The 26158-nt window shown below is 37.1% G+C and overlaps 3 protein-coding genes across 3 annotated transcripts; 2 read left to right on the top strand and 1 right to left on the bottom strand.

Moving 5' to 3' along the window:
* Positions 1-482: 482 nt before the first annotated feature.
* Positions 483-5563, bottom strand: LOC120475247 (ER membrane protein complex subunit 3). The gene is made up of 8 exons (XM_039665925.2): positions 5203-5563; positions 4502-4559; positions 3799-3892; positions 3601-3705; positions 2742-2823; positions 2575-2654; positions 1631-1713; positions 483-1116 (listed from the first exon to the last, which is right to left on the bottom strand). The coding sequence occupies exons 1-8, from the start codon at positions 5355-5357 to the stop codon at positions 1012-1014; spliced, it is 762 nt and encodes a 253-aa protein (XP_039521859.1). The 5' UTR covers positions 5358-5563; the 3' UTR covers positions 483-1011.
* Positions 5564-6112: 549 nt separating this feature from the next.
* Positions 6113-7609, top strand: uxt (ubiquitously-expressed, prefoldin-like chaperone). Its single transcript, XM_039665936.2, has 6 exons — positions 6113-6341; positions 6667-6748; positions 6882-6949; positions 7039-7146; positions 7232-7295; positions 7374-7609. The coding sequence occupies exons 1-6, from the start codon at positions 6259-6261 to the stop codon at positions 7434-7436; spliced, it is 468 nt and encodes a 155-aa protein (XP_039521870.1). The 5' UTR covers positions 6113-6258; the 3' UTR covers positions 7437-7609.
* A 1657-nt stretch (positions 7610-9266) lies between these two features.
* On the top strand, positions 9267-25194 carry elk1 (ETS transcription factor ELK1). Its single transcript, XM_039665947.2, has 9 exons — positions 9267-9976; positions 14350-14558; positions 15055-15444; positions 15578-15733; positions 16726-16962; positions 17087-17216; positions 18169-18386; positions 19410-19511; positions 21518-25194. The coding sequence occupies exons 1-9, from the start codon at positions 9952-9954 to the stop codon at positions 21614-21616; spliced, it is 1566 nt and encodes a 521-aa protein (XP_039521881.2). The 5' UTR covers positions 9267-9951; the 3' UTR covers positions 21617-25194.
* Positions 25195-26158: the final 964 nt, after the last annotated feature.

Below are 26158 nucleotides of genomic sequence, written 5' to 3'. Positions count from 1 at the left end.
ACAGCAGCTTCAAAAAGTCACATACAGCCTAATTCTTTTTAATGCAAGTGTTTCAAATAAATCCAAATATTTATTAGAGCTGTTTGACCTGCAGTGCTTTCATGTTTTTGTGAAATCGATGTGTATGAACAATTGAATTGTTAGAGCGATTCAATTAGTCTGTCAATGCAATATAAAATTTCACAATATTCTGAAGCCCAGTAGACTTCACCATATAGTCACCAAATTTCATATTTATGATTTTGCATTTTCTGTATAGAAATTTAAAAAAGTGATCAAATAAAAGCTTATTTGAATTTTGAGCATATGTAGTGTTTTCTCCAATTATAACATGAGAATATGATCATTTCAAACAAGTTTGTGTTTGAAATGTGGAGTCATGTAAGTGTTAAACTTTTGATTCACAAACCATTTTCCGACTCAATCATTTCCTCTCGTTTTGAGTCAATCAGAGACGAGCACAAATTAATTTCCTCCTCACCTTAGGGTTCCATATAATGTTTATTAAATTATTACATTCCTCTCAATTACAGAGACCAAAATAGTTTTTACATTCAATTTGCTGTTATAATATCGCTGTGCCTGAAACAATAAGGAACTGTGTGATGATCACCAACCACAAACTGGATAGCAACCATTTAATGAAAGATTAAAACGAAACTGATGTTTTAACTGGGGGAAAAATATATATATAATTTTTTATAAGGCACAATTTCACACATATATAAACTTAAGACATAAAACATGAGACATTTATATAATTTAGATCTTTACTGTGACTATCAAATTAAACGTTTATGTGCAGTTCACCAAAAACTTAATTTCAAACATATTGTAGATTCTTTGCAGGACATTAACATGGGTGTTAAGACATTCAAAACACTATCAGGATCACAGCAGTCAACAAGTACCAACAATCGAATAATGTTAAGAAATAACAGCTCAAGTTCAGCTCAGTTTCATATCAAAAGGTGGTTTGCAATCAGGCAGGCGTTCTTCTTACTGTAGATCTTAGCTAAAGAGTCCTCTGAAGTTCAGATCCTGACACATGAGTTCCTCTTCAACGTTTTCCAGGGCCCATTTGTGCTCCACGATCTCCAGGGCTTCCCACTCGCTCTGAAACAACCGTAAAGGAGAAGACATTCAGAGCATTGCAGAGCTTTACACATCCTGCTGAACGTCACGTCTCCTTTTGTTTATATCGGCATGAGGGTGAGTAAATGAAGACCAAAAGATCTTATCGTGTGTGAGATATATTGTGTAATGGAACTTATTGCACCTAATACAATCTGCATTCCACAAAAAATAGGTTTCAGTAGTCCTGTAATTATGTGAGCTTCAAAACAGCAATGGTTAAAGTTTCACAATTATCTTAAGATGATAAGGTTATGAAAAAATTAAAGCGAGCACGTTTCCACATTGAGGCTTGTGTTGCATATGTGGGGGCGTAGGCGTGATTTCCCAAGAAAATTTACTTTAACTAAATTTGTGCTAACCACAAATAACTCAAACTGCAGCTGGCATTTTGTTTAGAACGTTTTTGCTTGTCATGGAACAAATAATTCATATTGATAAAATAAAATCACATAAAAACAACAGGTTTACTTGACGCAAATCATGTTCTACTCACCTTAAATGCTTTATTAGGATCAGGGGGCATCGCCATCGCAGCCCCTGTCATTTGATCCTGCATGATTCTTGACTGATCTGCAGCTAAAAATTAACAAATATCTAAGATCTAAAGCTGATCTCAAATGCCATAGCTAAGATTAAAATGTTAATAAATATACACACACTAGTGGCCAAAGTAGCTGCTTGGATTTAAATAGGAAAATGCTTAAAGGGATAGTTCACTTTAAAATAATTTTTTGATATGTTTTAGGTGTCTTTGTTTCCGCAGGATTTTCAATTTTGATATTTTTAGGTTAAACCGTTCTTGTCTGTCAGTCATATAATGCAGGTCTATGGTCACCACCTCAAAGAGTGTGCACAGAGAAATCCTACAAAGACACCTACATCTTGGATGCCCTTGAGGTAAGCTAAAACATACCAAAAAATTATTTCAAAGTGAACTATCCCTTTAAGAGTCAATGACTGGATCATTATTGCAGTGATTGTCAGGTAATATGTTTGGCAACAGTTCTTCTAAACCTAACTGATGGAGTGTGTACTGTAGCTTTTACAGAGAGCTGGACCAAAACATCACAACATTTATCAACATTTGTCAAGATCTCGTATTGACAACGCAAGAGTCCAGCTCTCTGTAAAGTCTCCTCCAGCACATCCCAAAGACTTTCAATGAGTTTAAGTTCTGGTGCCAATTCATGTGTGAAAATGATTCTTCATGCATCACACAACCATTCTTTCACAATTTGAGCTTGATCTTGACATCTGGAATATGGCCAAGGTGTGTCTTCCTACATGGATGTTTAAGAAATGAAAAGCATTTGCCTATTTAAATCCAAACAGTGACTTATTTTGGCGGGGAAGTGTATGTGTATATATATTAACATTTAATATGATACAATAAAGTTGATGTCATAAAAAGGTCTAAATATCTTAAAAACAACCAACCATTGTCTTGTCCAAGGATGAGGGTGTACATGCTTCTGAGCCCAAACACATTGAGAAAATACCATGAAGCTGAACTGACCCTAAGAGCGACAAATTCAGATTTTATGCATACAGTCGTTTTCAGTTTCTGTCAACAAAATAAAAAACCATCACATCGTATACTGTACCATGAGGCGTCCAGGGAGACCAGCTCGATTCCTCTCTGTAACATGGGCTTGAATCTCAGAGTCAGAGGAAACGGCACTTTTGCTGAAAGGAAATAAGCAGCACAAAATTAAAACAACATTGAGAATAGGAAGAATAGGCTACCGCACAGACCGAAGCGCCAATGTCTTCGGATCACTTGGACGTGGCTGTGATTACAAGAGGTAAAACAACATAAATACTGTTCGTTTTCTCACACAAACTGCTCGTTTTGTGTCTTAGGCCATCAATGTGTACTTACATTTACGAGTCATTAAATCATGTTTAATTTGGACTTCTCTGTGCATGCTCGTTGAGGTGGTGACCATAGACCTCCATTATATGACTGACAGACACAAACGGCTTTTACCTAAAAATATCAAAATTGAAACTACTGGGGAAACAAAGACACCTACATCTTGGATGCCTTTGAGGTACGCTAAAACATACCAAAAAATAATTTCAAAGTGAACTATCCCTTTAAGGGATAAAATGATTGACTACAGGGGAACATTAGCAAACTGTAACCACTTTAACACCAAACACAAGCCTTGCATCAGCAGTGGACTGAATAGGCACGTATGAAGGAATCCTACTATGGTTAGCGCCCACTTACCAACGTCTGGCTTTCAGAAAATGAGTTATGAATGTACTGGCCAAACGTTACATCACCCAATTAAAATTCATGAGCCGGCTGTAAAGGTTTAGAATGTCTCCCTTAACATTTCAGATCCTTCCTACACCCCTGAATTCGATCACATTGTTTTGGCAATAAGACCACATTTGCACATGATTATTCGATTCTCCTCTGCTAGTTTAATCACAAGTAACAAAAGCTCATACTTGTGACAAAACCAGAAAAGGCCCAGTTGATCCATCCTCCAATCAGAATCATTGGCAGCACATTGGTCAGATTCCCTTTCATCATGTCCATCACCATGCTGGGGTCTGGGAGCGAAAAAATGGACAGGTTTTCAGACATAGTGATGAAGCATAGAAGGTCATTTCCTCTAGTTCTAGGATGTTAAAGTAACATCTTACCGGTCATGGGGTTTTTGGGGGTCACTTTTCTTTTGACGTTCTTGAAGAATCCAGTCTCAGGGTCATTGAAATAGTGTTTTCGCATGGCGAATGACTGCAACGGGACAGCGTTGTTTATCAGTGACACATTACATCAATAAATAAAGGCCTGGTTTAAAATACAGGGCTTAGATTCACAGAAAAAAAAAAAAACAGAAACGGAAGCTCAAGCATGTTCGCTCGATGTGTGAGAACCAATGAGGTTCATTCTCGTGTTACGCGGCACATTTGAGCTTCTGCAAGAACCAATGAGGTTCATTCTTTTTATGTCAAAACAAAAGCATGTACGGTTGAGCTTCTGTTTATGTTCACTGTTCTCATCAGCAGTCTCATCAATGTTTATATACGAGTAAAAGCTTAAATTCAATCTGTTCATCATATAAAGGGGTCGAGCCTTTTCAGAAAACTTGGACTAAACCGCTCAATTCATGTGGATTAGCATCACAATCTTTTTATGAACGCGTCTTTTTTGACGCATCAAAGTAATAGTTGCGTAGCTGTCAATGGAGGGACAGAAAGCTCTCAGATTTAATTAAAAATATCTTCATTTGTGTTTTCTTACGATTTGGGACGACATGAGGATGAGAAATGAAGGTGACCTTGTCTGTGAAACCAGGGGAAAGTTTTAAAAGTTGACTCCATTCATAATTAAAGTAATTAATACCTGTTTGGGAATATATTTTCCATTTTCTCTCAAAATGCGGCTGCGTAGCAACACCTGGCTGTGGATTAAAACAACAAATGAATTAAAGGCTTGCTTTAAACACCTCTGGTTATAAGATTAGACTAGATTAAAATGTTCGTCGAGACAAGCTTAACTAGAAAGTTTTTTTAAATAGTTTTAAACTTTCAAGGTTTTAAGTAGTTTGAAAAGCTTGAATTTTGATTATTATTAGATAAATGCAAATGTGTTATGTGAAAACAGCAACAGTTCCAATGAGATTATAAAACACACTTCCCTCAAAATGTTATTCAACTGGTAAAAATAACTTCTCTAGGACTCAATGTGCTTGCAGGAAATTAAATTGATTCGTTACATTTCCATTTCTATATTTACTAATGGGAATGGATTAAAAAGTTCTGATAATCAGGTTTGGGCAAAACTGAAAAGTCTCCTTTTCAATTCAGATGTATTTTGCATGTTGACTTATACATGTGTATTCCTTGATAATGCATAATACTCAGCAATAAAAACTTTTATTTATTTTAACTGCCTAGATAAATAGACTTTTTTGACGTTAAGTCAATTCTAATGTACATATAATATTACATAGTTAATGTATTTAGTCTGTTTTCTATGTAAATGTTCTATGTTGTGAGTTTGATAACATGTTAATGGCTGAACATTTGCATCAGTTATCTCACCTATCAGACACCTGCTGCAGATCCACTTTCTTCTCACTGTGAATCAGTTGAGTGACGTAATGTCGCAGAACTCCGACGAAGAAAGTGATGAAGACTATGGGCAAAACAACCCACAGGCGAATACTGGAGTCAAGCAGGAGCTCTGGACCTGCCATTCCTATACTGACTACTCCAAAACTATCCTTTACAACTGTCTGAACTCAAAACACTGACACTTTTAAGTTTATTATAATGCTTGAGATTAAAGCACGGTGAAAATTCAAACTATGTTAAAACTATTAAACTTTTATACGAAACAAACGACACATTTCTGCATGTACATGCGCCTTCTGCGCAGCTGCTGTTTGACCTTTGAACTAGTAGCGATGTGCGATTCGTGAACGAGTTCAAATGAGTCGGATCTTGAACATGTTGATTCACTTCACAAATGAATCAGTCCGTCCTGGGCGTCCTCATTGAACCGAGTGTCTTTGAACTTGACAGTTTGATTAAGAAATAGAGCTGGTTTTAATAAATAGTATGTGTGTACGAGCATACACATTTAGCTTTACTGACGTTTTGAGTATGTAATATGCCACGCGAGAATGTCAGAGATCACATCATGAGATAAAAACGTTTTAACCCGTTCCTTGAGACGAACTATTTCCAAGAACCGATTCGCAGAAATGAATCAGACCGTCGTCCCATCACTACTTTGAACTATGACGTATTTAAATATAGATTTATATTTTATGATTCAGTTATTTTATATCACTAACCGATAGGCAAAATATGCCTTAAATATAAAAAAAATGTTTATATATTTTAAAGAAGAAAAAGTTAGCAAACGCCACTTCCGGTTTTGAGTACATTTCCGTGTGTCTCTTGTAAACAAGTGGAGAGCCACGTGACGACAGAAGGACGGGTTTATAGCCTTTTCACGAGTATATTCACACGAAAACAAAATAATCTGTACGATTTTAATCGCTGTGTCAGCCCCGATGTTTGATGTAGATTAATAATAGAAACGTAGATTATTGTTTAAGGAAGTATCTGCAACCATCTTTTTGTCACATCATGACTTCTGAGACGCTAGGGATTGATGAAAAAGTCTTGCAGTATGAGACATTCATCAGTGAAGTGTTGAGACAAGACTTACAGTAAGTGCCATCACTTAATTATTTCTTTGGTGAAATACATTTGCGTATTGCACGTACAAAACTCGCATAGTATTATGTTTTGTACCATGGTAATCCCACGAGTTCAATCGCAATTCCATATTTTTACATGTATCATGGTAATACCATGTATTCTTTTGTGGTACCACTGAGCACCAAATAAATTCCCATAGTGCACAATAATGTATATTATTATAATAACCTATTCTAGTATTATATGTGTATCTTAATATATGTATATCTTATTCTACATATTAAACATTCATAGTTTTGTAAAGCTAATCTAATGCTATTTCGATTCTGACAGGAAAGTGTTGGAGCAAAGAGATGCGGTATATGAGAAAATAGCACAATACCTTCAGCTGAAGAATACAATACAAAGCATTCAAGTAAGTCTTGCACTCATATATTTCCATAAATATATATATGAAAGCGCTTTTTCTTTTTTTCTTGCTCTCGTTCTGTATTGTGTGTTTTTTGTTTTTATAATACGTTTTTTTGCTGTATTTTATTCATCTTTAGGAAACTGACAGCAAAGAACTCAAAACTGATGTTGACCTTGGATGCAATTTCTATGTGCAGGCTCATGTGTAAGTACTGCAAGTCTGAAGTCGGCTCGCTATGCCTCTGTCTAACATTTTGAAAGAGTAAACTCATAAACGATTCATTTGTTATCTAGACCTGACGCATCAAAAATATATGTGGCAGTTGGTTATGGATTCTTTGTCGAATTCACCCATGCAGAGGCTTTGAAGTTCATAGAAAAGAAAACGAATCAGCTAACCGAGTAAGAGGACTTTTGGTTTTATTTATTGATCGTCTTGAAACGTGCATGTATGCCCACAATGTTTATCATTATTTTAATTCTTTAGGTATACCGAGGTTCTTAGTAAAGATGCAGCAAAGATAAAGGCCAACATCCGCATGGTTCTGGAGGTACAAATGATTCTGCTTTATTATTGTCCCTTTTACAGTTTATTGTGATGATGAGTAAAACATAATCTGTTCTCACAGGGATTGAGGGAACTGCAAGGTCTGAAGGATCTTCCAGAGACCAGAAGGAGGGAGGTGTTGTAGTACATTAATCAATGACAGCACACACAGTGTATTATTTTTGCACACATGACTGTAATGTTTGTTTCAAACAATGTGAACATTATGGCACTCAGTTCAGAAGAGCATTGCCTTTTAACAGGTTATACTGTTGTTTTGAAAATTTTGCTGAATAAATTGTACAATTTTTAGTACAACTTTCTGTGGCATTGTGATCATTTTAGATATACATCGCTGTTTGTATATGCAATACACTAAAACATAAATTCCTTCATAAATGATCTATATGAATAGATATGATGTAGAAAAAATAGGCTCACCTTGTTTAGGTATGACAAGCAATTTACTATTAAAATTGTATTATTGGAAATGAAGAATGTCATGATCTGCTCAGACCTTTGGTGTTGGTTTGACTTTCAGCATTATACTGTGCAGCTATTCCATATGTATATAATATATAACATTAAAATATGTTGGGAAAAGATGTGAGTTTATGCTGATTCTGGAATTACAAGTAGTATTTATTTGTTGGTTGTATCTACTAATAAGAGGATAAACTATATAATCAGTTCTGTGCTGCATTTGGGATTCAATAATAAATGAATTAATTGATTATTAATTAAACTTTTATTTTAGCTGTTGATGAATGATTGATGAAGACAGTGGTTAATGTTAAGTTTCTGCAGCATCCATATGACGGCTACCCTGTCACACTAGTAACAGTTGCCATGGAAACTGGATGTTGAATTGTGGCAGCACTGTAAGACTTGCTTCCTGAAATAGATTATTTTTCTTTGTACAAAGACTCACTGCCGCATTTGGGCACAATGACAATCATTATAATGTGACAGTATCAGCACTGGCTGTGGAATTTCAGATTATATATTATTCTGGATTTACAGAGACCTTTATTGTACTTACGATTTCCAACGAATCAGTGTCTGAAGATCATCTATGCTTCCTATATTATTCTATTACATATGCAGTATGCATTGTTTTGGCCATACATTATGTCAGCGGTTTTCAATCTTTTAGATGTCACGGACCCCCAAATATGATCAACTTATCGAGGGACCCCAATCCTAAAATTAAATTGGCAGCTATAAATTTTCCTCTTTAAAGACTGAAAAAATTATCATAAATCTGTGTGAAATATATATGAAAAAAATATTTTGTTTACATTGTTACATTATTAATTTAGTTTCTACTTACTATAGTACTGAAAAGTTAGATGTATTACTTATTTACTCAAATCAAATGTACATTTATTTTTAATCATTTATTTATTTTTTATCACATTTATTTAAGTATAGTTAACATATTTATAAAATGTTTTACACTGTTTTTCTCTAAACCTTTCTATGGACCCCCAGCACTCTCTTGCGTCCCACTGGAAAACCCCTGCATGCAAAGTAGCAACCTGTGTGTGTGTGTGGGTAGTAAAATATGTGACAATTTTGACACTGTATGGCCATTTTTTGGTCATAACGAGGAAAACAGATTTTAAATTACACTAAGTGATGTTTTTTAATGTAAAAATGCAGAAAGTTGTCTGTGATGGGTAGATTTAGGGGTAGGGTTATGGATAGGGGATAGAATATACAGTTTGTGTACAGTATAAAAACTATGATGTGTACATAAAGGTATAAAACCTAGTTTGTGTGTGTGGGTGAGAGAGAGAATTTACGCATTTTCTTAGTGCAAAGGTTTTCATTCGACCTTGGTGCAGAATAAAACCTCTCTCTTCCCAAGAAGAAAGCAACAGATAAAAGTTTGTCCTCTCATTCATTTTGCTCTTCTCTACAGCTGACTCACGTCATGCCTGTGCAGTGACGTCACGGCCGCACAGGGGACTCGCGGACCAAAGAGGTGGAAAAAAAAAAAAGAAACAAGTAGTCGAGGCGTTCGTGGAAACAGGAAGCAAAGAGGGGGAAAGCAGAGCGGAGGTTGTTGTTGTTGTTACAAAAAAAAAAAAACTTCGGATGGGAGCGCTCTGTCTTTTACTACCCCGTTATTTTGAGCTCTTTGGACCAACAGTGCAGCCGCGCTTGCGGTTGGCTAGATCGCGAGGACTTTCCGTCCGTTGCCTGGACACCGCTGAGGGAGGGAAGATCGCGCGCTTCGCGCCGAAGTGGACGGTGCAACGGCTACCTGATCAGGAGTCTCGTTTTATTTGCCCTCCCTGACCATCCACAACACTGGAATGACCCTCACCTTACTGTTGTTTTATCACTTTAAAGGCAGGGCGTGACATTCCTCCTTTTAAACCGCGGCCCTAGTCGATTTTACTGGAGTATTTTGACGTTTGAAGAAGTCTTCAGTTCGTCTGACAGGAACGGTGCACGCGCAGGCAGCGTGAGCTAACGAGAGCTAGCGACTTAGCTGCTAATGTCAACTAACATGGAAGGAGAGGTGCATGTGTTACATAACAACCAAACGCAATTAAATCGCCGACTTCTGACACCCAGCAAGCACAATAATGGACGTGATTTAATCTCCAAAGAATAAAACCGCCCATAAAGACATTTATTTGGGAGAGATGGAGTCCAACCCGCTGATCAGCGGTAAGTTTTATTCCACTTCAAAGAGGTTGGACATGGAGGAGTAATTGCATTCGAGTTTAATAAAGTACTTGTTAGTCAAATAAAGGCATATACATTCACAACAAGCACTGTTTTATTCACGGTTAATTTGTCCATGAGTAGGATGGTGAACCAGAACGTTGTGTTCAAATCAATGTGGTTGTCCAAAAAGTATTAAAGGGACCATACACATAAATGGCATTTACTTCTTACTATGTTCAGGGTGGGTTAACCGGGGTTAACAAAACCTGTTGGAAGCCTGATGCACTTTAACTGTGGTTGAGCAACGTTAACTTAACATCCAAAACCAAATGTCTGACAGTGTCTTCACATGCCGCTTTTTCTGAATCAAATACAGTATATCAATGTTTGGCCGAAGTGTTAGTTTAACAGAATTGCATTTGTTTCAATTGTTGTTTGTATTTTAAATATTTTGATATTGAGTGTATAGAGCTGTCAAACAAGCTCGTGCCGTTGTGTTTGTAAAGGTGAAATATTATATTATATATTTTTTTTTTGTCCAAACGTGCATTGAACATGATTGTGCAATGCACATGGCAGTTTGTCTCTACTGTGTTTTTTGTGTAAATAAAACCAGTGACATCTTAATATTAACCAGCAGACAGCATGTTAACCCAAGTAGACAGGGTGGGCACATTGATGAACCCTCCAGGAACTGCTATGAAGCCCTACCTAAGACAAGAGTACATTTTTATTGGGGATTTGTTTGGTTTTAACACTGGATTAATTCTGCACACATCATGGTCCTGTCTGGCTCTCTCCTCCTTTCTGATGGAAATTGTCTATAAGTCATCATTATGCAGCTTGAGAATTCAAGATAATTGACTATTAAGCATTGAGGTCCCCAAACAGTCTTAAGGCAATAAGGCTGGGGAAATGGATCTGTGTTGTTCAGTGCCGCTTTTTATTTGCTTTTCTCAGATGTACAGGCTGATTTATGAGGCATTAGACTAAGGCAAGCTGTGCAGTGTTAGTCCCTTGATTAGTCATACTGGAGCTCTTTGGCTAGAATGTAACACTGCAAGGTGTATATGAGAATCCAAGTGTAAATAAGACAGTCATGCATCTGATTATGGTTTTGCGACCACTATGACACTTTTATCTTAAATACAGTGACCCTGTGGTAATTTTTGCTGTTAGATTTGGGTGGTGGTATTTTTTTAATGGAAGTGTAGATGTGTGGTTAAATCACCATTGCAGTATAGGTTTTTCATGAAAGCTAATGTGTTATTGTGCTTTGGGGAAAATCTGAAGCTGTTTGTTTTACTGGCTTAAACAGTTCAATAGATTCTGCTGTTAGTGCTGACTTTTTATAAAGCAATTTATAATTTTATATGGCATCATTGATTATCATGTTGCTATCTTAAAGAGGAGTTTCTCATGATGGTACTCATTCTTAAAAAGTGCCCCTTTTATGCTATTTTAAAGGTTCCGTGTTTTGTAGGTTTCCTGCAATATTTACATGCAAAACACTTTAATTTCCTCTTAATATACATTGCAGCATCACCTCATTTATCAAAGAGTCTGAAAACGGTTTGTTCGAAGATTCAGTCTCTCGAGAGCCTACTCTGCTCTGAATGGTCTGATGACTCAGTCTGTTGTGATTGGTTTACCACACACAGTGAGTGTCGGAAATGAAATGCCCGTTTCCATATCTGAATTTCAGCTCCAGAGGCTTCCTCAGCACTTGATACACAACAGTAATGTCGGTGTCGGTTTTACCCCAATCCTCATCTTTTGGAGGTGCATGTGGATTCGCAGTGCTGAAAAACAGCGTCTTCTCGACATGACAACAACACGAAACAAACTCTTCCAGTCTCGGCTACAATTACAGCGTTTGAGTGTCAAAGTAGACATTCACGAGCTGCCAATAAAGGCCATTGACTGGCATTATGCAAAGTTGAAAGAGGAATTAAAAGCATCATAGGGGCACTTTAAACAACTGGCTTTGTTTTTTCAATGGCTGTTTATTTAGGGATGCATCTAGTGACTGTTCTGTTTTATAATCTATGGTATTTGCACTTTTTATTCTAAATTATAAACTTAAAAACTGAAAATTCTTTTCAATGTCAAATCAATGTTGTGATGATTAAGTGAATTTAGATCTCACGATATTATAATGTACAGAATAAAATATTGGTAACTACTAATTTTGAGCTGAATGTGGAGATGATAAATTCCAAAAATATACAATTTTTACCATAAGTGAACACTAAGTTGACTCAAAAGAGGAATAAAAATTCATCTTTTGGAAATTGATCTTAAAGCCTTAATTTAAAAAAATGAGGAAAAATCCAACCTTAGTTTAGTGGACACCAATTTTCTTTGTGAATGAATAATGTATCGTAAATGAATAAATGTTCTTCCTTATAACACGGGTGCATAACTCAGGACACCCTTATGTTAAATTCCCATAGGTGCAGGCATTGCAAATCTAACCAGCTATTTAGACTAACTGAAATAAAACCATGCCAATCTCTAGGTGTGGTGAAGGGTGTGTGATGAATTCCAGAAGGCCAGTGGAACTTTATCAGGATGTATAGTATCCTAGATCCATGAAATAACTGGCCTTTAACAATAAAAGTCTGCCTGCCTCTATGGGAATTTAACATAAGGGTGTCCTAACTTATGCAGCCTGTATTATAAGGAAGAACATTTATTTATTTACAATACATTATTCATTCACAAAGAAAATGTGTGTCCTTAAAGGTTGAATTTTCCTAATTTTTTAAATTAAGGCATTAAGAAGATCAATTTCCAAAAGATGATTTTTAGTCAACTTTAGCTTGGGTGTGTTCACTTATGCTAAGCACTGTAGGTGGGACTCTTAAGGTCTCTAATATTTGTTGAAATTTAATGATGTCTTTTCATGTTAAAATGATAGCAGCTAAAGAAATCTAAATCTAAAATATACAATATTGACTAATACTATTTAGATAAATAATCTTGACAAATAACTTATGGTACAAATCTATAAAACATTACTTTGTGTTCTTTTTACAGTACAGTATAGTTACACAAGCACTTTTAATATATTTTATTGTATGTTTAGTGCTATGCGTAATTCTACATTTAACACTTTTTTAATTGATCTATTCATATGAATTGCTTATAACTAAAGTGATATGTATTCTTCAGACAAATCTTTTATGTAATATTTTATGGATGAATAACATTGTTTTATTCTTTTCCACCGTTACTTTCAAGCCAATCTACATGTTCTCAATGCATAATTAATTATTAATTATTGTGTATATTTCTAGCTGGAACAATTATTATTTTCCACTTTTTTTGTCCGTCTGTATGGAAATGAGTAACGTCAGCAGTTTTGCCGAGAAATGTTGATTTGATGAGTAATTGTAGATAATAGGCTAACAGGACAATGTGACATTTAAATCCTGAGCTACAGCTTTGTAAAACCCTCTGTTTGCCTTGGTGTGTGGTTGCACAAGCTGTCCACTGGAGTTTCAGTCCTAGAATGACACCGTTTATTAAAGGCATTTTACTGTTAATGAATGCACTCACTCAATCACTTACAGCTCATTTTAATGACATTTTAATTAATGAATGTGTTAATTAATGAGATTTTGTGCGCTGAGTTTAAATGGAAGCGGTTGCCTTCGTTGTCATCAGCAATTGCCTGCGATTTATTTGGTTCAGTGTGCTTAAAAGGTGGCGGGGTCTTTTATATTCCTTAGAAACTGTTGCTTAAATGCTTTTACCATGGTGATCGTTTCTAAGGTGTTGCTTATGAGTTACGTAAATGAAGGGGGGGGAATGGTAATCGGGTTCATTTGCATTCTCAACATGTTCTTCCTGAACTTGTGATACACGTCCTCTGCTGACTGTAGCACCATTAATTCTTGCCTGTTTTCCCTCGATGTCACTGCAGATAAAATGTTCACTCTCCATTTACACTCATCTACTCAATCCAACCATAAAAAATGCCTACAGGAAAAGCATTTAATTTACTGTACTTATTTAAATCCCAAAAGGCTGATTTTTTTTTTCTAACATGGCTGCAGTTCCAGAACATATTAACCATGAAAATGAAATCTAGATATTTTAGATGCAGTATTTTTTGCAACATAGCTAGTAAAACCAGTCATTGTGTTTAAGGTTTACAGCACATATGACTTGATTGTGAGATATCGGCATATATTTCAGTAAATAGATAGTTATTACAGGTTGTTTTACATTTAGTTAGAAATAATTGAATTGTCCTTGTCAAATCTTAACATGGTACACTTAGCACTTACTTATCACCCCTAAACTTTAAACATTAGTTTACAAATTCTGTCTGGTTAACATAGTGTGTTTTCTGTGCCCTGTAGCGATGGATCCGTCCATTACATTGTGGCAGTTCCTGCTACACCTGCTGGAGGATCAGAGTCAGAAGCACCTGATCTCCTGGACGTCTGGGGACGGGGAATTCAAACTGCTGGATGCTGAGGAGGTGGCCAGACTCTGGGGGCTTCGCAAGAACAAAACCAACATGAACTATGATAAACTAAGCAGGGCACTTCGTTACTACTATGACAAGGTATGCATAGGAATCACTATGACTGTGAATCAGGCCTTTGGTCCGTTTCATTTGGCCCTATTTGGGATGGTATGACCATAGTCTTATTTCACAATATGAAAAATTGTATTTCACACTAACGATATCTTTGCTATTAAAATAAGAAAAAAGCAAATTAAAGGCATTAAAAAAGCAAAATTCCCCCAAAAAACTTTTTTTCCAAATTTGTTTAAGCTGTCTTTATATATCAATGCATAATTATAATGTAAGTAATCTGGAAAAGAAATTATAAGTGACAGGCAGTCTGCAAGCTCTAACCTGTTAACATGGGAGCCGAAATAAAAACAGACACGCCACGCAGCCAGTGTGTCACAGGGCACTCAGTGCCACCACATAACTATAGATGTGTTAAAAAATACAAAAAGTCAGAGTCCTGATCGGATCGGGACATCCCTAAATTTTGTATTGTATAACATAATATATGGTGAATATTATTATTGCTTTCATACTCCCACAGAATATTATTAAGAAAGTTAGCGGCCAGAAGTTTGTCTACAAGTTTGTGACCTATCCGGACCCCAACTCTGCTGATGGTCTGAGAGGGCCTGAGGATTCACAGAGGGCCACTGCGGGAGAGAAATTGGAGCTGTCCAATCAGACCAAACCTCTAGGTGCTGCTAACAGCACCAGCCCGTGTCTCTCCAAGAGCCTGCAGGTTCAGCGCTCCTCCCCCAGCTCGGTGCAACGCAGCTCCCGCAACGATTACATGAAGTCTGGTCTCTACTCTACTTTCACCATCCAGTCCTTGCAGTCACCCTGCAAAAGCACTTCTAAATTCATCAAAACAGAGCACGTCTTGATTGACGGCAGCCCCAAACCTGCCCCTCTGGACCACACAGTGCATGAGGTCAGCTTTATTCTGGATTTCATGTTCTGATGCCACAAGTTATTAGTTAAACAAGTTATCAATGGGTTGTAAAACATTGTGAGGACATCAGGTATTTGATTCACAGTGATTATGTATGTGTATCATGTTGCAGATACGAATGTGTCAGACAGAAGGGCAGCAGGGAACTGTTCAGGCCCAGTCGACTGTGGAGAGCAGCAGTCTGCAGGTGATAGTGACCCACCCCTCCCCATGTGCTACACCTGCTCTCAGCCCCCAGACACCCTCTGGCTCAGCCTCTGCAACCACAGTAAGAATGGCTTGTTTTGGGCAAAATCGTCAGTCTTTGATTGCCTTGTGTGACATGTTTACAGTCGTGCTAATCATGATTGGAGTGAATCTCAGCCTCTGACTAAGTTCTGATAGTCTCAGAAATTGCTTTGCATTCATGCAAGCAGTGTTGTAGTACTCGAGACTCGGACTCGTCTCGGACTCGGTCTCGAGACCATATTTTAATGGTCTTGGTCTTGTCATGGACTCGTGTCCATTTGGACTCGGAATTGACTCGTACTCGAACATTTTTTTTTTAGGACTCTATTATTAATTATTCCCGAATCCACTCGAGTTCAATTAAAAATATTTTTCATGATTATTAATGTATGTTAATAAAATATTTCTTTAAATTGATTGACACGCCCAGTGATTGGTGATTTTCTAGTGCGCAACTGCGCATGACAAATTGTAATAAAATTACTTATAACACCACCTACTATGTGGCCTTTTTACCCTAAACTGATCATATTTTTTAAACTCTAAGTAAATTCAGTAAAAAAAAAGGATTTCTCTAAGTAAATAAAAGTAAATTAGGTAATCAACCCTCACTGGTCTCGGTCTCGACTCGGACTCGACCGTCTCTGGTCTCGGACTCGACTCTCTATGGACTCGGTCTTGACTCGGACTCGACTCTCTCTGGTCTCGGTGTCGACTCGGACTCAAGTGAGGTGGTCTCGACTACAACACTGCATGCAAGCTCTTTTTCCAATTAATAAAATCAAGTCCCACACAAAAAATAGTTTGTGACGGTTGAAAATGTCACCGTATGGATGTAAAAGAGTTACAAACTAGTTTTTATCCATTGCTCATTGATGCACTCATTGTAGCCTCCTGGTCAACATGACATTGTTAGGCAGATTTATAAAAGATCAGAAAAAGTCAGCTAATCAGCATGCAATCCAACACCCATGATATATAGTTGTTATTAAGACATCTGTGCATAAAAACATCTATCCGTCCATCCCACAGAATGCTCAAGCGCAGAAGAGCCAGAGTTTGGGTGACCCACCACAGATCTACTTGTCCGATCCTAGCTCTCTGACCTCGCTAATTCCTCTGGCTCATGGTGAATGTGTTGTCAACCCCTCTCAGCCTGTGTTTGTGGTCATAAAGCCTCCTTCTGTCGGGCCGCCCAAAGAGTCAAATCTCTCGCCTGAGGAAGACTTGCTGGAGATTGTCGATCTGGATGAAAAAACAGATGTTGAGGTGAACAGACATGTCACAATCAATCATTTATGAATTATTCAGTGTACTACATCAAAAAGGGGGAGGGGGAGGTGCTTGGAATGAAATGCAAGAGTTATTTATTCATTTTATTTCCCATACTCAGTCGGTGTCCACAGTGCCTGTCCCTGGAGATACAGATGCCCCAATCCCTGTGGATGAACCTTCACCCTGCGTGGAGCCAGTGGCCCAGCCGGTTGGAGAAGGAGAAGTGGAAGAGAAGCCTGATTTACCTGGTTAGTCAAAAGTTCTGGTTGATTCTAGTTCATTAAAAAGACTTTGAGCTCAGAATAGCTGGATATTCAAAGCATATGTCTGATCTAGTTTTTAGGGATATTACATTTACAAATTCCAAGTGAATCTTTTTGTAACTTATAGCTTATTCTTTAGTGTTTTAGTCTCAGTAATAAAAGGGACATCAAACAAACTCTATATTAATACTTCAAGTGGCTTGGCAACTTTAACCAGCCTAGTGTTAAGCTAATTAATTGCTGTTTTTGAAAGAAGTCTCGACTGTTTTCAATATATTTAAAATTTTAATTTATTCCTGATGACAAAGCTGAATTTTCAGCATCTTTACTCCAGTCTTCAGGCAGTGTCTCATGATCATTCAGAAATCATTTTAATATGCAGATTAAATGCTTTAGAAAGATTTCTTATTATTATCAATGCTAAAAACAGTTACCATGATAAATGTTTTCGAAATGATTTTAAAGTTTGAAAGAGCCGCATTTATTTAAAAACAGAAATCTCTTGTATTGTGATAGATTTTTTACTGTTCAATGTTTTTATAAAAACAGAATCAGCAATATGATAAAATATATATTTATTTGAGGAAGAACTAATCACTATAAATTCTTCCACCAATATAAACTACTAGGTTTTTTTTAAAGGAAAAGGATGCATTGGAATGATCAAAATCATTCCTGATTTTTTACTTTGATCATTCCAATGCATCCATTTCCTTTAAAAAAAAACCTCTTAGTAGTTTATATTGGTGGAAGAATTTATTGTGATTAGTTCTTCATCAAATAAATATATATTTTATCATATTGCTGATTTTTATAAAAACATTGAACAACTTCAAGGAATGCTTTACAGTTATTCAACATAGTTGTAGGTCAACAAAGACCGCAGTGTTTAAAAATCAATTGCCAATTTCAGCCCTTCATTCAAAACTGTTTTCAGAGGACACCAATACTTCATCAGCCTCCCTCTCAGAGAGCATGCAGGAAGTCCAGCCTCCTAAATCAAAGAAGCCACGTGTGCTGGAGCTGCCATCCTCGTCTACACTGCTGCCCATTGGTCTCTCACTGGATAAGGTCAATGCAGCGGTGAACAGCCTGCTGGCCTCTGGCAGTGCCACAAACACCTTAACACCCACAGTCATCACCTCCCATTCCCTGGTGAGCCATCCAGTTCATTATTATGGTTGTTCAAAAACATGTGCTTACATGTAAACATACTTTTTTTTTTAAAGGAGAACTCATTTTTTTGTACATTTGGAGTGCTGTCAGTGTTATTGTCTTTTTAAAATTCGCACCCTGTTGACTTCAATGGGGAAGCAAAAAGCAAAAAACAGGAAGCAAATAGAGGTATGTGAGCTGGCTGAATTAACATAATTTTTATTCATATCTTTCACATCTACTGCAGTCAGATTGACCGTGGTCACTCTTAATAACACCACTCACATGGCTGTGCACTCGTAATGACAAATCAAGGATGTTAAGAGGCTAAAAGCAGGATTAGAACATGCCCCATTGAAGTCAACAGGGTGTAAATTTTAAAAAAGCGATAACACGGTGTAGGCAACACCGATTTTTGTCGTTTTTGTCTGTACTGACAGCACTCCAAATGTACAAAAAAATGAGCTCAATGTTAAAATTAACCAGAGTTTTCCTTTAATGCAGTTAACAAATTTAAATTAATCTGCACTGTTTGATGGAATTTAATTGGTGCTGCTTGCAATAGCATTATTAAGATGAAACCCACAGGAACGCCTCAGAAAATATATATTTTAAGCAGTTGACAGCCCTGATTTCAACACAATGCCCTCTTTTACCACATACAAGGCACAAAAAGATGACTTTTAAATGAGTGATCACAGAGCTTTAGTATTATATTACAGTCAATAGAATTCTATATTACAATAAAAAGCTAGACATTTGCTTTTGTGATACTTTTTATAATGATCAGCAATATCTTTTGTTTAGTTTTTTTGTGGGAGGCAACAATAGCATTTGTGTGGTATGAATGGATGCTTCACATGTACCAAGCTCTTACTCGCACAGTCTCAATGTGATTTTAACAAAGCCAGAGAGATACGAATGCTTGTGTTACCAGATAACCAAGAACAAAGAGATACAACACAATGACCTTGGAAAATGGTTCACACACACCCAACCTCTTCAAATCTCTCTCTCACTTAGACTCCAGTGCTGTTGACACCGAGTCCGCTGCCATCAACCATTCACTTCTGGAGCACGCTCAGTCCTATCGCTCCACGCAGCCCTGCCAAGCTCTCCTTCCAGGTGAGACTTCCTGTCCACACAGTTTCTGTCCACAGCATGGCAGCAGCACACCATCTGTCTCCTCACACTCCCTCGGCTCATCGCATGGCTGAGAATTTACTCTCTCCCCACTCCATTCATAACCATCAATTGCATCACAACATATGACATATTTTCTAAACTTTTCTAATTGTCATGGTACCCGATATCTTATTTACACATTTAGTTAACACTTTTATCCAAAGCTACTTGCAATAGAGATACATACGCACTGTCACAGAGCCTGCAATATTCATAGCAGGTTCATTAGAAAGCTGGATTAGAAAACTACATCAGTGGTTCTCAAAGTGTGTGTGGGGGAAGAAAAAGATGGGGGAAAACGGAAAAATCGTGGCAACCGCTTCAGCGGATGGCAGCACTTGCTTTTTTTGTGAACTCTCCGCTCCCCTGCCGTTTTCTGGCTGGAAGACATACAAGAAGCTGCGCTTGTGAGGCGGCCGATTATGTATTGTTCATGCTACACCACATTACCTAATAATCTCTCTTATTTTTTATATTTTTTGAATGTTTCAATTGAAACACAAAGTAAAACAATTGCAGGTGCTTTTCATTGCAGTTTTTATTTTATTTTCACTTTTTGTGAAATTATTTGGTAGTCAGAAGGGGGGTTGAGCACTAGATTTTATAGAAGCCTAAAGGGGGGCGTCACCAAAAGACTGTGAGAACCACTGAGTATTTTTTAGATAATAAATGGTTCTGTAAATTCTGAATGAATGAGAAACGTTTCGAGCTGTTGTAATTTAGCCAGCGCTTCCCACACATTTAAATTATGTGTTGTTTATATTATTGTTTACAATAAAACAGTAACCTACAATTAGGCTACAATTAACTTATTGATAATAACAGCAGTTCATCACTCTTAATTGTCAATTACAGTTTTATTATTATTATTATTTAATTCTAATTAATGTCATTGTTACCGATTTTGGTGTCTTATCTTATTTCTGTTGCCGACTTTTTTTTAATTAGTTAATTAAATGAATGTTTTATTATTAATACCATTATCAATAACTAATACTATAATTATTTATTACTAATTACAGTTTTTTTTATCATATTGCTGCCATTTTTATAAAGAAATGAACTAAACCTAGAATAAGGCTCTGCATTGTAGTGATTTGACCATGTTGTCTTTGGCTTATTCCTTTAGTGGATGTCAAATCTAGTGTCCTTAATTTGATGAAGGCTTTAGTTTTATTGCACTCTTCCTCAGAAAGGCATGTGAGCGTCCTCTGCTGGACAATAGCAGCAGTGCAGAGTTTTACAGGAACAGGCCCTGTAAACCTAACCCTACATGAGCGACCTCCTGTCTGTCGTGGTAGATGTTCTTTTCGGACTGGTTTTGGATTTTTATTATAGTCTCTTTAATAATGTCCTGTTTAATTAGTGATTTAATTAGTGGTGTGAATAAGTGTTGGCACCCATGCTAAAGTTGCCTAAAAAGAGGAATAAAAAATCATCTTTTGGATATTGATCTTAATGCCTTAATTAGAAAAATGATGAAAACTCCAACCTTTAAGGACACCAATTTTCTTTGTGAATGAATAATCTATCATAAATAAATGTTTTTCCTTAAAATACAGGGTGCATATTAAGTCATTGCCCCCCTATGTTAAATTCCCATAGAGTCAGGCAGATTTTTATTTTTCAAAGCCAGTTATTTCATGGATCCAGGATAATATGCATCCTGATAAAGTTCCCTTGGCCTTTGCAATTAAAATATCCCCACATCATCACACACCTTCCACCACACCTAGAGATTGGCATGGTTTTACTTCAGTTAGCCTAATAGCTGGTTTGATTTGGATTGAAAGATGATCTTATGGAAAGTACCCCATGCCAATGTAAATGTATGATAGCAAGCCATGAATGCAGTACTTTTAATGGAGTGAAGCTTAAATTCTAATTAATAGCATGCTGATAGCGTGTAGCGTGTTATTGATGCTAATAGCGTGTTATTCTTGCAGTTCCCCTCCAACGGAAGCAATCAGATCCAGATCCCGGCACTGAGTGTGGACGGCCTATCCACACCTGTCGTTCTCTCCCCTGGACCACAGAAACCTTGACTTGCGATTTAATTCATTTGTCTCTTGCCTTGGTGATTGGCTCACTCCCCAGCCAATAACACGCTGAGGACGACCAATGAAAGATAAGACGCTCCATAAGTTCCGCTTCGAGTTGGGCGGAGCCTCTGCTCCAATGACGACTCGACAAGAGGAGTGCGCTCTCAGTTGTCCTCTACGATTGGTTGACAGAGCTGCCCGCTTCTGGGCTTCATGGTGGTATTTCATAGACCATTTGCTCTTTCGTTTTTCCCTTTGACTTTTATATGATCATCAACGGTTATTTATTTATTTTTGATGCGTCTTGGTGCATCATGTGATTGGTGCAGATTGTGAGTTTGGAACTCTGAGATCTCACTTCATTTTTGATTTCTCACCGTAACATTATGAGTTATGGACCAGACGAGGTAACCTCTGATTGAATCAAGGCATGAAATGCCATTTATAGACGGAGCATTGCTTTCTTGAAAACTTCTTTCTTTTTGTGATAATAGAAAGCATGCATTTGAAATCTGACGGATTAAAGTGCAAGATTATTTTTTTCTTTGCGGTTTGTAAAAGGATATGACACACTGTTGTTTTAAACATTTTGTGTTTTTCCATGGACAAAGGAGTCATTGATAATGCCAGAGGAATGTCACGGCCATTCCCGGGATTTGAAGAGGTGGAACCAGGGAAGAACGGATACGAAAGAGATTCAGCATGATATCAAGATCTTTTTCTTCTACGAAATCATTCCTTTATTTCAAAATGTCCTTCTTGTAAATATAAGTTGCACCCATTCCAAGATTAGATTTTTTTTGTTGTTGGTTTTTTTAATATTTCTTTTCAAGGAGCCCTTTCTCTGGCAAAGCAGGCAGAAGTGTCATGGCGCAGCGTCGTTTTTTTTTATATTTTTCTTTTTAAGGAAAATGCCAGAGGAGACCAAAGACCAGCTGTTTATATACAATCCATCTTCGCATCTCTATCGTTTCACATTTTCTTAGTCTCTTTCTCACGCTGAGTTTCTATTTTTACTCTGCCACATCAAAGGGCTATAAGAACCTTCACACAACCAAAACGCTCTCTTGTTCTGACAATGTACATAACTGATAGATCCGACTGGCCAGCTATACCTGTAAAACTCAATAAGCGTTGTACATAGTCAAAGTAATTTATGCAGCTAGTAGTTTTGTGCGGCCTGCCTCTTATGCTATGTTCGTCTGATGTGTAAAAATCACACTCACGGTTGTTACCTCAAAGCTGTCAAGAGCTCGACACGTCAAAGCAGGCAAGCAAATGCATTGCGACTCTTTCCTACTGACACACAAAGCCAACGATTATTTGCATATTTTCTAATCTAGCGCCTGTAGTTTGTGTATGAAGCTCAAGTTTCCTGTGGGGAAATCATGGTGGTTATATATAGCGTTCTACAGAGAGCTGTAGTCAGTGTTTATGGACCGTAACTGCCTCATGCAGCCTTTTCTATCATTTAATTCGACCTGAGTTTGCATAACATACTTCTTTTCAATTAAAAAACAACAACATTTGGGTGATCAGCTCTTTAATTTGGTGCTTTTGTGTTTTATATCTGCGTAATTGTAATCAATGCGAGAGGATTTGCTCGTAGCATGCTGCAATCGCCTACACGTGTCACCTCTCAGTCCTCAGATTGTTCTCTCTTGCATTTTGTGCAACTCATGGCTGATTTGTTACGTGCGGAACTGTTCTAATCTCAGTGAACGACTGTTTGTTAATATAAAGCTTTTGAGAAAGGCTGTGAAGGTCAGTAATTGTTCACCACAGCTTTCGGTGGGCTATGATGTGTACATATGATGACACATTGAATGTTCTGTTCGAGGAGGCGTTTCGGGAGTCGCGTGTCACGTGATCAGCTTAAATGTGATCAGATTCACACAGACTGTCATTGGTGAGTTACTTTTACGCCGTGCGTTGGGCAAAATAATAAGCCTGCAATATCAAATAACTCACTGTGATGAGGAATTTAGTGAGTTGCGAGTAGTACTTTGCCCATTCTTGATCTTTAACGCAGTGTGGTGAGTCTGCTTACTGCTTTCAGCCGTCTTCTCAAGCTTGTCTGGATTTCTGGGATTGTTTGTGCCTCTGAATGTCTGCGCAGCTATGCTCTGTAATGCACCGCGAATGCGTTTTAACAGCTGGTGACTCCTCGTCTTTCCCCTTCTATGATGCTGGTGTTACCTTTACCGTACATCAGCACTGATCAATACAGTGACAGCGCACTTCCCCGAATCGAGCGATCACACAAGTGATGACTTCATTTATCCCCAGTTGGGTTGTTTACAAAACGAGCAAGCTTAAAAGACAGAAATAGCGAGCCATATCTAAAACTATTTCTGTTGTTGAAATAAATGATTTAAAAATCGTTTAATATTGTAATATTTACGAGCCTTTGTCATGTTGATGAACTCGCTGCCCCTTTGAGATAATGAATCTAATGCTGCACGTCTCTGAACCTACAAAGACTGTTTGGGTATCTTCATACCACATTAAATAGGCCTTAAAGTGGGATTTCTGGGTATGTGCTCGTCCATAGACGAACTATTTTGGTGTTAATAGCTTTTTATTCTAAAGTCATCCCGGAATATTTTCATGCACTTATAACAAGAAAAGCGCCATTGAATATTCATTTAAAAGTGTTTTCTCCTATCCTATTTCCTCATTAGAACCAAAATTGTGCAGAAATTGTATTTGTGCAAGTTTTAATTGTGCAAAAAAATAAATAATGTAAATGATTGTTGGTAACCAGCATGTTTAAATGTTCTAGTCACTGAAACCTTTATGCAAATGACATTACATAAAGCCATTTATTGAATAATTGATTGGACCGTAGAGATGGTGGCTGGGACGGTTTTTCTCCTTTGTGAAGGAGTCTTTAAATTATTTCCTAATACCAGCACAGATTTCATACCGTGTACAATTTTCCATTGCAAGACAGTCAATCATTTCAAAATTTCTCATTGAGAAATCCTGTTTAATGCTTGTTACCTGCTTATGAAGTCACAAATCCAAGCACCAAACTGAAACGATTGTGGCTCAAAACTGTTAAGACATTTGCCTCATTTTGCTTTTCAAGTTACTGAATTTGAACATCTGCGGTTGTCAGATGCTGTAATAAGTCTTTTCACTTGTTGTTTCCTCTTTGAAATGTTACGTGGGAACTGTTCATGTATTCTATATTCAATAATGTGTTGGGAAATCTTGCGCTACGCATATATTTGTGTAAAAAAAAAGAAAAGAAAAAAGTATGCTACTTGTGAAGAAGGAACACGTGGTCCTGAAGGACTCTCGTACTGTTGGGAAGCAGATCTCTGCGGCCTGAGCTCCCTTTCCCGGATGAGGATCACTCTCTGGGAGTTTATTTCATAAAGGGACGGAGAGGCTTTTATTTTTCTGAATTGTCTAAATACTATATTATATGTACTGGAAAGAGACAAAACTATTTTTCATCTGCACATTCTACTTTCTTTTGTTTATGTGATAGATATTAATCTTGTTTTCTAAAGACAAAAAAAGACTCGGAACTAATATGAAAATGAATAAAAGGCTATTTTGTTCTTTAACTTGTTTAATATTCATTTTGTCAGGATCTACCTGTCTTTATATATGTGTGTGAGTGTGAATGAATAGTCATACATTTTAATACTGACTTGTGGTTACCTTTTAAAAAAATATTTTTTTTTTATTTCAAAGTCAGATCTTTAAGTCAGTTTTATCTAGGACCCTTCGAGTCATGACTTGAAAAAAGATTTGTTCATTTTGATGAACGAGTTCGAGCAGGAGAGTCACGAACGCTCATCACAGAACAGAGCAAGGTGAGCATTTGTGCTTATAAAACTTATAAAACTTTATTTATTTTTAAAATGACTTATCGTTTTGCTAGATAAGACCCTTATTCATCGTCTGGTGTCGTTTAAAGCCCTTTGAACAGCCCCTGAAACTCGCATTTGGACCTTGAACCGTTTGGTTCCCAATGAAGTCCATTATATGGAGAAAATCCTGGAATGTTTTCATCAAAAACCTTCATTTCTTTTCGACTGAAGAAAGAAAGACATGGACATCTTGGATGACATGGGGGTGAGTAAATTATCAGCAAAAGTTTTTTAAAAGTGAACTACTTTAAATGTGTAAACACAGTTATTCAGGCTATAACTGATAGGATGGTAAGGTGCGTAAACGCACACAGGCGGGCAGGCCTCATGTAGAGTAATAGCAAAAAAGATTACTAAATTATGTATAACAACTATTTTATGTTGGTGGTCTCGCCATACAAGCACTGTCATTTAAAATATCATTTGCTTGATAAAAAAATGCATTATCACGACACAAACTTCCTAAAAAACACTTGATGTTAATGAAAACACTCGAGCAAAGAGAACAAGATATTCATAAATAATCTCTTTTTTCCCTTAACCTCAAAAATTGGATGATACAATACATGCCTCTTCCTGGTGTGTGACTGAAAATGAACACACACACACACACACAAATAATCCCTGAGGGACTCGGTTTTGTATGTCATGCCTC

Source organism: Pimephales promelas, chromosome 14 (assembly GCF_988280905.1).
Source record: "Pimephales promelas chromosome 14, fPimPro1.hap1.1, whole genome shotgun sequence".
Lineage (NCBI taxonomy): Eukaryota > Metazoa > Chordata > Actinopteri > Cypriniformes > Leuciscidae > Pimephales > Pimephales promelas.
Note: the sequence above shows the minus strand (reverse complement) of the source record. Positions and strands in the feature narration are given on the sequence as shown.